The 12,654-nt window shown below is 40.6% G+C and overlaps 1 protein-coding gene across 2 annotated transcripts in view; it reads right to left on the bottom strand.

Annotated features, from left to right (window-relative positions):
* Positions 1-255: 255 nt before the first annotated feature.
* The window catches only part of PTPRN (protein tyrosine phosphatase receptor type N), a 75,944-nt gene continuing 63,545 nt past the window's right edge, over positions 256-12,654 (bottom strand). For both annotated transcript variants that reach the window (XM_075829150.1, XM_075829151.1), the window contains 10 exons: positions 11,534-11,743; positions 11,136-11,283; positions 9,563-9,636; positions 8,093-8,170; positions 7,848-7,967; positions 5,640-5,806; positions 4,092-4,145; positions 3,249-3,313; positions 2,855-2,928; positions 256-2,275 (listed from right to left, as the gene is read on the bottom strand). In XM_075829150.1, the coding sequence (XP_075685265.1) occupies positions 2,204-2,275; positions 2,855-2,928; positions 3,249-3,313; positions 4,092-4,145; positions 5,640-5,806; positions 7,848-7,967; positions 8,093-8,170; positions 9,563-9,636; positions 11,136-11,283; positions 11,534-11,743 (1,062 nt within the window). In that variant the 3' untranslated portion in view covers positions 256-2,203. The remainder of the gene's footprint in view (positions 2,276-2,854; positions 2,929-3,248; positions 3,314-4,091; positions 4,146-5,639; positions 5,807-7,847; positions 7,968-8,092; positions 8,171-9,562; positions 9,637-11,135; positions 11,284-11,533; positions 11,744-12,654) is intronic.

Genomic DNA, 12,654 nt, shown 5'->3' with positions numbered 1-12,654 from the left:
GCCACACGCCCTATACTGCCACTATGGTGGGTATGCTACTTAGCCGATGATATTATTGAAAGATGTAATGAAGGATCATTCATGTTACCAATGCAACAAAGTGACTTGATGGCGCTCTGTCATTACACATAGCTCGTACCTGGTGAATGCTCCATAGCTGGTGCCCATCCATCCTCATCCCTGACAATCCCCCCCCCCCCCATCCTGTTATCAGATCTATCTAAACCCAAGTGAAATTGAAGACAAACGACACCATTTTGCATTTGCACAAACCCAACACAATTACTTTATTCACATCAATATACAAAATTAAAGTCTATTATATTTCTCTAGAAATGATTCTTTTTTTTGGCAATGATTTATGAGGCGGAATGAAATAGAAAACAAAATGAGGTGTAAGGCTGGGCAGTGAAAGGGCTACCTCGTCTCAAACGTGCCTCCCCACCGGAGAATGCAGCATATCCAGATACAGAGAAGATAGGACAGAATGTGACAGGATCGGAGGACCAGGCATCACGGGTCACTGCTCTGTGCCCCCTCACCAGACACCAGGCAACAATTTGGGTTCCCATCTTGAATTTTACAGCTGTTGTGGTTCACATATTTCCGATTTGATGGAAATAAATTATCAATGTGTAAGAAAAGTTTCTAAGGTACAATTTTGCAATTTTCTAATATACTTTGTGTTTCAATTTAAAACCTCTGCTTTCTGCTGGTGAATGGAAACCATCATGTTTACATCTCCGGATGATAAGCTGGACAGAACTAATACAAGAGAGATCTGTGCTGGTGATGTAGCTCACCAGGGATTGCCTAGACTGGATACAATTAAATACTATTTTAAGTTCTCTTCTTGTTGTCAGTGAATTGAAACATTCTCGTTTACGTCCAGAGAATAAGTTGCGCACGCTTAGTCCTACTCGCAGCTGAGGGTTTGTTGCAATTGTATCCAGTCTACACAATCCCCTGAGCTAAACACATCCGCAAACAAATTTCTCTCCTGGCCTAAAAATTTTCTACAAAATATCAGTGCAGAGTCCAGACTGTTTACAGTTTATGATCACAGCCTTTGAGGTACTTTGGTGTCATCTATTTGAGCTGTGGTACTAGTCTTTAACACTGGTCTAGACTGGATACAACTGTAACAAACTCTCAGCTGTGCGAAGTATTAGGTCTGTACATAGTTTTATCCTCTGAATGGGATGTAAACAAAAATGTTCCTATTCTCTGTGAGCTACATATCCTGGACTCTAGACTGATACATTTCACCTGCACTGATACATTGTAGCACTATCAGAGCAGGAAATAGATTTGTTCTGCTGATGTATTTAGTTCACAGGGGATTGTATAGACTAAATATAATTGTAGCAACCCCTCAGCTGTGAAAATGATTAGATCTTTACAGGTTTTTAACCTAGATACAAAGAAAATGATTTCCATTCACTGACAGCAAGCAGAGATAGAGAAATTGAAACACAAATATTAAAAAGTGGCAGAATTTTTCATTGTACAATGATTAAGCGTTTGTTACATAAAATTGGAGAATCCCGAACCCCTGTAGGGTTAAAAGAGTACAAAGTTGCTTGCGTAAAATTATTATATGTGATCCCTTTAAATGCATTTACCTGAATTTCCCCAGTATACATTAAACCTGTCTGTGGAAGAGGCATCACTGTATGTAATACACAACATATCATCTGCATATCACTATAGTTTGCACGCTTCCACCAGATCGAGCTTCCCTGCTTCACTCAACTCTATATAGAAGTACATATGTTTTTAACAAAGTGCTCATAATATAAATGGGTAAAGAAATATAAAACGGAGTACACTGTTGTTTTTACTGATGTAGGACCCTTGAAATAGGTTAAATCCAGAGATTTCACCCCAGGGAGCTTAGGAGACTAAGAACCAATTTGCTGCAAGAACATAAACAGACGTGACTACATAATAATGAGGTACTAGCAGCTTAGGAGTGAAGCATGGGGGACGAGGTAGCAAATTTTGGGCTAGAAATCAGGCAGTACTGGGATAAAAGCTTGGAAAGGCAGATAGGCAGTAGGGCATGGAAGGGCAGCCTTGGCTCCCTGGCATGATGAGCAGAGAGAACACCGAATGGGTATTTGAGGACGGATCGAGCTGCCATCTCCAGAACGCAGGTCCAGGTCACAACACTGAGTGGAGAACCTGGGTCACCACCTTCTCACTGCGGCAGTGCCTTAAGAATCGCATTGACTTCTTCGGCCACTGCCGTCAGGGCGAATTCAAACTGATCCTAGAAACAACAGGTAAGAAAATCATGTTAGAAACTACCAGCAAAAATCTCTAAGGCCGAGTATAAGTCACCAGAAAGAAGTTAAAGGAGCGCTCCGGGCGAAATGGATAGCCTGTGTCATGTCTAGTGCGGGGCCTGAGGGGGAGGAGCATGACACAGAAACTATCTTTGCTGTTCTTTAAATCCTAATGTCATGCCCCCCCCCTCCCGCAGGCTCTGCACTAGGCATAACAAAGTGTACCAATGTTGCCTGGAGTGTTCCTTTAATTAAATTAAGGAATCAATTAAATACTCTTAATAATAACCCCTCCTTCAACTCCTGATCAGGGACAATATGGTAAATCAATAATGTTGATCACATGACCAGCTTTCTAGAAGATGGATAGCTGGTCAAGTGATCCCTGTTGGCCAATCAGCTGCGAGATACGTTCTGCTTAATGTGCGGCATGTACCCTTATAGACCCTGGCCTTGACTAGGACTTTGGGGGGCTCTTTAGAACAATTCTCAGCCGACTGGCTGAGAAGCAGCATTAATATATCTTCTCCATGCACATTGTGTGTAGGACGATAAGTCTGTACCTTGGTTCGCACCATCCCTGGCCTCTGGTCCCGGACATGTTCTAGTGAGGCAGCAATATCGATCTCCTTAACTCCTACACACAACAAGATGGAGACATACATGATATAAACCTCTATAAAATCATGAGCCATTTCTTATTTACCCCCCACATTAGCTGAAGCCAAAAGCCGAGATTAGCTGCTGGAGGACTCATTCAAAAGTGATTTATTATGGATGTAATGTAATGCTCCGTTGTACCTTTAGGGGTGCTGTAGGGAAAATGAGCATGAAAAAAAGATGCAGCTCACAAGCCACAATATGCTGATAGAGCAGTGTAATTTAACCAATCAAGTCACCATGAACACTATTAATGGGGAAACATCATGATTTTCTAGAGATTCACTGTTCTCTCACCTTTAGCCATGCGATTCAGAACCATGTCTATGAGGATGTAGGTTCCTGTCCTACCAGCCCCGTCACTAGAAGGAAGAATTATACATTGTTTATCAGTGCATATTATGTACAGATTGCACCTGTAGTGTATGTACTGTGTTATAGTATAGCAGTGCAGCTGTAGTGTATGTACTGTGTTATAGTATAGCAGAGCAGTGCAGCTGTAGTGTATGTACTGTGTTATAGTATAGCAGAGCAGTGCAGCTGTAGTGTATGTACTCTGTTTTAGTATAGCAGAGCAGTGCAGCTGTAGTGTATGTACTGTGTTATAGTATAGCAGAGCAGTGCACCTGTAGTGTATGTACTGTTATAGTATAGTAGAGCTGTGCACCTGTAGTGTATGTACTGTGTTATAGTATAGCAGAGCTGTGCACCTGTAGTGTATGTACTGTGTTATAGTATAGCAGAGCAGTGCAGCTGTAGTGTATGTACTGTGTTATAGTATAGCAGAGCAGTGCAGCTGTAGTGTATGTACTGTGTTATAGTATAGCAGAGCAGTGCACCTGTAGTGTATGTACAGTGTTCTAGTATAGTAGAGCTGTGCACCTGTAGTGTATGTACTGTGTTCTAGTATAGTAGAGCTCTGCACCTGTAGTGTATGTACTGTGTTATAGTATAGTAGAGCTCTGCACCTGTAGTGTATGTACTGTGTTATAGTATAGTAGAGCTCTGCACCTGTAGTGTATGTACTGTGTTATAGTAGAGCAGAGCTGTGCACCTGTACTGTTTGTACTGGGTTACAGCAGAGCAGTGCACCTGTAGTGTATGTCTATGGAAGACTTTGCGGCTTCACTATACTGATACCTGCAGTGCACAATAATGGGGCAGGATCGTCCTCGGAAAGACTTGTTCACCTTCCTGTAACACAAGAGAATAAGTTTACATCACTGGACACCTCATCAGCCGGGAGTGAAGCTAATACCTCTGTGACCAGTCTAAATCTGGAGAACAGAGGATTAAAGGAAGAAAGTAGTAATAATGCTACAAACACTCATGGACACCCCTGCTCATCCCTTGTAAGGTGGTTTCACCCTTTGGTAAGTTTCCTCCACTTTATTGTTTTCTAAGAGTCCAAGTTTAGGGGGGGCGATGGCTTAAACTTTATAGTTCCTATGGAAAAGAGGAGGCAGCCATACCCCTTCACTCTATAGTGACCCCTTCTGCCCATTTCCAGCAGTGAGACATGAGGGCAGGGCGCGGTGCCTGCTGGCGGTGGCGCGTCTCACCTGCTCATGATCACTTTTGTGACTATGCAACTGAGACCAAAATTACAAGCTGCAAATCACAAAAATGACAAGAGCAGCCGGGAGCTGATACAAGGAGGAAAGTGAAGACGCTGCAAACTTCAAAGCACCATCATGTCTGCGAAGAAACAAACAAGTGACCAAACGACATACAGAAAAGCGTCGCCGTAAACCGGCGCAATCCCAAGACCGAAATCTATTATCAGCATCCCAGTCATTGCATGGGGTTCCCCAGTTTTCATCTAACCCGTACAATAATCTCTAAAACTTTCTAATATACTTTGTGTTAAAATGTCTCACTATTTTCCAGATCTCTGCTTACTGTCAGTGAATAGGAACATTCTTGTTTACACCCTAGAAGCTGAAAACCTGTACAGATCTAATACTCCCAACTGAGGTGTTGTTATACTTGTCTAGAGAATCCGCTATGAGCAACACAAACCCTTCTCCTGTCCTTCTAGTTTGTTACAATGTATCAGTGAAGGTAAAATGTTTCCAGACTGTTTATCTCACACATAATTTTCTAGACGGGATACAATTTGTAGCTAATCTTCAACTGTGAGGATTATTATGTCTGTATGGTTTATCAGAGATGTAAACAGGAATGTGCCCATTCACTGACCGCAAGCAGAGATCTTGAAAAGTGTAAGGAATCACACCACTAAGTATATTGGAAAGTTGCAAAACTGGAAAAGCCCTTGAAGCATCTATCAGAATTTAGCAACTTGTACAACACTAAGGGCGTATTCACATTTTGCGGTCATATATCACCGTGAAAATCACGGCAAAAAACGCAATATGACTGCAACGTGTGAATATACGCTAACGCCGTAAAAAGGGGCGAACATATCACAGGAGCAGCTGCGCCATTTTGAGTCTTCAGGGAGTTGCTCTATGACCAGCACTTGGAAAGTAAGGGGCCCAAACACAGTTCTTGCACAGGGGCCCTTTGCTATCTGAGTCCTCCCCTGCTGCAGCATATGGTACGACCCAGTAGTAGGATCTGGTCTTTTGTGTTCTTCTGGTATTCCCAATGATCTTCTGTCCCTTCTTGTCCCATCCATGTACACAGCAAGACCCCAACCATTTTTGAGACTGGGGCACTCACCTGCGGAAGTCCAGCAAGGGGCGAGTACTGCTGGGGACGCCCTCTGCTGGCCAGCTCAGGAAGTGGAACTGTGTAAGAGTTCGAGTCTCTTGGGTTTGGACATTCTTCAGGTAAAAACTGCGGACCAGGAAATCTTCACACCAGATATGCTCAGACACCAGATTAACCTTCAAAGAGGAAGAAGAATATAAGAAAACAAGTGCAGGACAAAGAATTTTGATTTGTAATATTTCTAATAATTCACCAGTAACATGTACCTTAAAGGGAATCTCCACCTTAACGGAATTATCCAGGATTAGAAAAATGTGGCTGTTTCTTCCAAAAAAACAGAACCACGCCTGTCCACGGGTTGTGGCTGGTATTGCAGCTCAGCTCCATTGAATTAAATAGGGCTGAGATGCAATACCAGACACAACCTGTGGACAGTTGTGGTGCTATTTTTGGAAGAAAGCAGTCAAGTTTTTCTAAGGGGAGATTCACACGAACGTTGCGTTTTTGCGCGCGCAAACAACGCAGCGTTTTGCGAGCGCAAAAACCATTTGACAGCTGCGTGTGTCATGCGTGTCTGATGCGCGGCTGCGTGATTTTCGCGCAGCCGGCATCATAGAGATGAGGCTTGTCAACGCCCGTCACTGTCCAAGGTGCTGAAAGAGCTAAATCTTTCAGCACCCTCGACAGTGAATGCCGAACACAACAGCGAAAAACCTGTAAAAAAAAAAGATAAAGTTCCTACTTACCGAGAACTTCCCGGCCGTTGCCTTGGTGACGCGTCCTTGGTGACGCGTCCTTGGTGACGCGCCTCTCTTGACATCGGGCCCCACCTCCCTGGATGACGCAGCAGTCCAAGTGACCGCTGCAGCCTGTGATTGGCTGCAGCCTGTGCTTGGCCTGTGATTGGCTGGAGCTGTCACTTGAACTGAAGTGTCATCCCGGGAGGTCGGACTGCAGGAAGGAGACAGGAGTAATCGGTAAGTTAGAACTTCGTTTTTTTTTTACAGGTTAATGTATTTTGGGATCGCAAGTCACTGTCCATGGTGCTGAAACAGTTTAACTCTTTCAGCACCATGGACAGTGACTATCTCCTGACGTCGCGTACCGATAATTTTTTTGCCGGGATCGGCCAAAACGAGTTTGGCCGAACCCGGTGAAGTTCGGTACGCTTGTCCGGCTTCGCTCATCGCAAAGACACTCCGTTTGGATGTTCGGAAACAGAAAAGCACGTGGTGCTTTTCGGTTTTCATTCATCCTTTTCACTGCTGTTGCGCGAATCACGCTCGTCCCACGGAAGTGCTTCCGTGTGGTGCGCGTGATTTTCACGCACCCATTGACTTCAATGGGTGCGTGATGCGCGAAATACGCAGAGTTTTTGAACCTGTCGCGCTTTTTGCGCAGCAGACAAACGCTGCGCAAAAAGCACGGACTGTCTGTACTGCCCCATAGACTTGTATTGTCCATGCGTGCCGCGTGAAAACCACGCGGCCCGCACGGACCGAATACACGCTCGTGTGAATCCCCCCTAATCCTGTACAATCCCTTTAACAAGGTTGTTTTTAGGTCTGACATTCTGCGCTGATTCACTTTTATAAAATATGTTTTTATCGGTCAGAGCTCAATTTTCCTGATACAGAGCTCTAAATCCCCTAAATAGACATAGAAGGGAATTGATTAAGACCGGCATTTCAGAGGCCGAGCAGCGTCAGGCTTTTATATGCGATGAAGCACTCAACGTCATCAGTCTGATGGGGGGGGGGCAAGGTACAGGGCCCAACACGACCCTCTACCTTGCTATGGCCAACAGAGTGAAATCTTCAGCAGCTAGGAGCTGGCGTAGATTTCTACTATAGCTTACTGGTATAGATTATAACTAATTTGTCGGGTCGCTATGACCAGGTCCTCTTTTGGGAAGCCACGCCCCTATTAAAAAAAAAATAGGGCTGCGTAAAAACACCACAAGACACAATTTGCATTTTGGGCTCTTTTGCAACTTTTCTACGTCAGGTTGAATAATTCCCTCCATGGAGTTAAATTATATAATTCTGTCTGCCTGCAGCCACCACTAGGGGGAGCTTACAGCATACACGTTTACTATTGCTGTCAATGGGAGTTGTATAAGTAGTATGCTCCTAAGCTCCCCCTAGTGGCGACTGCAGACAGCAAGAATTTGAGATCATTAGGGGCGTGAATATACTGAACCAGGGCCTGACTGACCTCATAGATGTGATAGAGAGAGGAACCTTCATCAGGCCAGTAGCGATCACACTGCTTTACTCCGTCCTCCACCAGGGGACTCAGCATAACAATCACCGTGCAGCCATTTTCCCAAACCATCTACAAATGAAGAGGAGAGAAGTGATTGCGGGTGATGATACCTGATCCGCTGCCGTGTAGCTTATGGGCCATATTATAGACTAGGGATGTTGTAAAGTAATAACCCCTTCATCTTAAGTACTCACCTGCCAGAAATCAGAAATGGTGTGAGAAAGGGGCCCATGGGTGGCGATGTAAGCGGGCATACGAGGGTCGTGCTCAATCTAATAAAGAGATTCATATTGTTATAGGAGAAACTAATGTAAAATATCTAATCATCTAATTCACCCTCCAGCCCTGGAAATTGTTCATATCAAATAAAATCTGGAGAATGTTCCAACTATGGTATAGAATACAATATATAGAGTCATGTGAAGTTCTGTAATGTTCTCTATCTATCTATCTATCTCATATCTATCTATCTCATATATATCTATCTATCTATCTATCTATCTATCTCATATCTATCTATCTCATATCTATCTATCTCATATATATCTATCTATCTATCTATCTATCTATCTATCTATCTATCTATCTATCTATCTATCTATCTATCTATCTATCTATCTATCTATCTATCTATCTATCTATCTATCTCATATCTATCTATCTATCTAACATCTATCTATCTATCTAACATCTATCTATCTATCTAACATCTATCTATCTATCTAACATCTATCTAACATCTATCTATCTATCTATCTATCTATCTATCTATCTATCTATCTATCTATCTATCTATCTATCTATCTATCTATCTATCTATCTATCTATCTATCTATCTATCTATCTATCTATCTATCTCATATCTATCTATCTCATATCTATCTATCTCATATCTATCTATCTATCTATCTCATATCTATCTATCTATCTATCTCATATCTATCTATCTATCTATCTCATATCTATCTATCTATCTATCTCATATCTATCTATCTATCTATCTCATATCTATCTATCTATCTATCTATCTATCTATCTATCTATCTATCTATCTATCTATCTATCTATCTATCTATCTATCTATCTATCTATCTATCTATCTATCTATCTATCTATCTATCTATCTATCTCTCATATCTATCTATCTATCTATCTATCTATCTATCTATCTATCTATCTATCTATCTATCTATCTATCTATCTATCTATCTATCTATCTATCTATCTATCTATCTATCTCATATCTATCTCATATCTATCTCATATCTATCTCATATCTATCTCATATCTATCTCATATCTATCTATCTATCTATCTATCTATCTCTCTCTCTCTCTCTCTCTCTATCTATCTATCTATCTATCTATCTATCTATCTATCTATCTATCTATCTATCTATCTATCTATCTATCTATCTATCTATCTATCTATCTATCTGAATTTAAATGAATTCCAATGTTAAACTATTACTTGAGATGAATTCAGTGCGGTTACGTTTATACATCAGCCATATAAATAATGGGCAGAACAATTTGTAGGCATTTCCTGGGGAACATCGTGTCCTGGCGGCGGCGGCACTTGCTGGGGTTGTATCATCACAGCAGCTGGAGAACAACCTGTCACTTATCTCTGATTTACAGGAACAATCCGTGAATATTACGTACAATCGGGCTGGCGTTGATATAATCGCTGCGGGACGGGTTGTTCTCACTCTTCAGTTTTATTCGGGCGTGGTCGTCTATAGGAGAGAGACAGCAGTTATATAAGAATGGAACAGCGACTCCGTATCATGTAATAAATCAGCACAACATATATAATAGCGCCAATTGGTTTAAATCTAAATAGAATTTCTGTATGTGATCAGGCCCAGATTATAGCGTGGCAGCGTGGGTATAAGGGCATCACCGGGCTCAGCCTGCTCCAGACATCAATCCTGGTGATTCCGCAATTAAATGGAGGGGTTATTTGGACACTATATGGCGCTGCGTTGTACGGTACATTTATGTGTTCATTTTATGACACTATTAGGATGGCACTCCATGGTAGTTATATGTGAGCGCCCAGTGGCACTGCCATGCATTCAGTGTTTGGTGGTTTCATGTAGGAAACGCAGAATTCTGTTACTTGTTTAATGTATGGCAGTGCGATGTGGGCAATATATGGAACTGTTATCTGGCACTGTATGTTGGCATTACGTTAGCACAAAATGGTTCTCAGATTTTCTGTCAATGGTGTAACTAGTAAATACTTCTATATCGATCTATCTATCTATCTATCTATCTATCTATCTATCTATCTATCTATCTATCTATCTATCTATCTAATATCTATCTCATATCTATCTATCTATCTATCTATCTATCTATCTATCTATCTATCTATCTATCTATCTATCTATCTATCTATCTATCTATCTATCTATCTATCTATCTAATATCTATCTATCTATCTATCTATCTCATATCTATCTATCTATCTATCTATCTATCTATCTATCTATCTATCTATCTATCTATCTATCTATCTATCTATCTATCTATCTATCTATCTCATATCTATCTATCTATCTATCTATCTATCTATCTATCTATCTATCTATCTATCTATCTATCTCATATCTATCTATCTCTCTATCTAATATCTATCTATCTAATATCTATCTATCTAATATCTATCTATCTAATATCTATCTATCTAATATCTATCTCATATCTATCTATCTCATATCTATCTATCTCATATCTATCTATCTCATATCTATCTATCTCATATCTATCTCATATATCTATCTATCTATCTATCTATCTATCTATCTATCTATCTATCTATCTATCTATCTATCTATCTATCTATCTATCTATCTATCTATCTATCTATCTATCTATCTCATATCTATCTATCTCTCTATCTCATATCTGCCAATCAGTGGAATAGTAAATAGCTCGTCACATGCTCTTCCCCATTTCTATATTTCACATGTGTTTCCTCCCCCAATTCCCTGCTGTCCTGACTCCTGAGAAACCATAAGGACCCAGTTTATAAACATGAGGGAGTGATCACACTTTGGGGGTCATTTAGTAGGTATAATTGTGACAAATAATCAGCTTTAAATAAATACAGATATGTTATCCCAATATAAAGGGAGCCTTTGATTAGGTGATTGGGGGGTTCCTGCCTAAAAGTATCGTCCAGGTCATGTGGTCAGGATGAATGATAAAATCTGACTATGGCACTCACAGGGTACAAAATCTGGATTCCTGTTCTTCTTCAGGTTGGTTTCATTCTTCGCAGTCGAGCAGGCGCTTGGCTCGGCCTGATAGGCACACAGGGCTTGCCACTCCTTGGCTAAACGGTCTCGATTTCTCAGGTGATCTTCCATGTATGCCTGCGAAGGGTCATAATAACATCGAAAATGTACCAAAGGTGCACAACTCACAAAAGATGAGCTGCTAATAGACTTCATGTCAATGAAGAACACTGCAGTCCTCTTTTACCCAGCCAAATGGCTGATAACACAGAACAATAGATCACATTTAACTATAAAACAAATGGAGATCAGATAGACTTTAAAAACTCAATAATCAGTGAGCGATCTATTATGTCAATCCAACTGTTTCTCTACGGATTTCACTCACCAGGATCATGTGACCTGTGGAAATGTCCATGTTGGATTGTACGGGCTCCTCACACCAGGATGGAGTGCTGCTGTGGGAGCTGGGGCTCGGTTGTGGGACATCACTGAATTGGGAAGACACGCTGCTGACACGGGAATTTTCTGCCGCAGCTCCAGATCCCTCTGTGCGACTGAAAAGAGATTTTCCAGCCATATGCTGCCGGCAAAGATCCTGCGCTCAGAAGAAAGACACAAGGAACACAGCGAGAAGTTCTGCCTGTCAGGGCTAAATCGTAAGAAGTGGCGAAGGTGTATATAGAAGTAACGCTTTAATAACCCGAGAGCCACGAATTACCTGGTAAACTATTCTAAGACCATCAGGAAAATTCCAAAAATACTATTATTAACTCCAAAATAACCCTATGCCAAAATGTTTAATGAAGTTCATGTACAAACTTGGCAATGGGCTTCTTGTTTCATAAATTGATTTGTAAGATATTTGATTTCTCTTTGTGATTTTGTCAAATTATATAAAAAAAATCCTAATGACAAAACCTATAAATTCTGCATGTAGAGAAAAAGAAATAATACTGACTCCTATATACAAGAATATAAGTACTATAATACTGCCCCTATATACAAGAATATAACTACTATAATACTGCTCCTATATACAAGAATATAACTACTATAATACTGCCCCTATATACAAGAATATAACTACTATAATACTGCCCCCTATATACAAGAATGTAACTACTATAATACTGCTCCTATATACAAGAATATAACTACTATAATACTGCCCCTATATACAAGAATATAACTACTATAATACTGCTCCTATATACAAGAATATAACTACTATAATACTGCCCCCTGTATACAAGAATATAACTACTATAATACTGCCTCCTATATACAAGAATATAACTACTATAATACTGACCCCTATATACAAGCATATAACTACTATAATACTGCCCCCTATATACAAGAATATAACTACTATAATACTGCCCCCTATATACAAGAATATAACTACTAGAATACTACCCCTATATACAAGAATATAACTACTATAATACTGCCCCCTATATACAAGAATATAACTACTATAATACTGCCCCCTATATACAAGAA

Source organism: Rhinoderma darwinii, chromosome 6, assembly GCF_050947455.1.
Source record: "Rhinoderma darwinii isolate aRhiDar2 chromosome 6, aRhiDar2.hap1, whole genome shotgun sequence".
Taxonomy (NCBI): domain Eukaryota; kingdom Metazoa; phylum Chordata; class Amphibia; order Anura; family Rhinodermatidae; genus Rhinoderma; species Rhinoderma darwinii.
The sequence above is the reverse complement of the archived record's forward strand: the minus strand, read 5'-3'. Positions and strand labels throughout refer to the sequence as shown.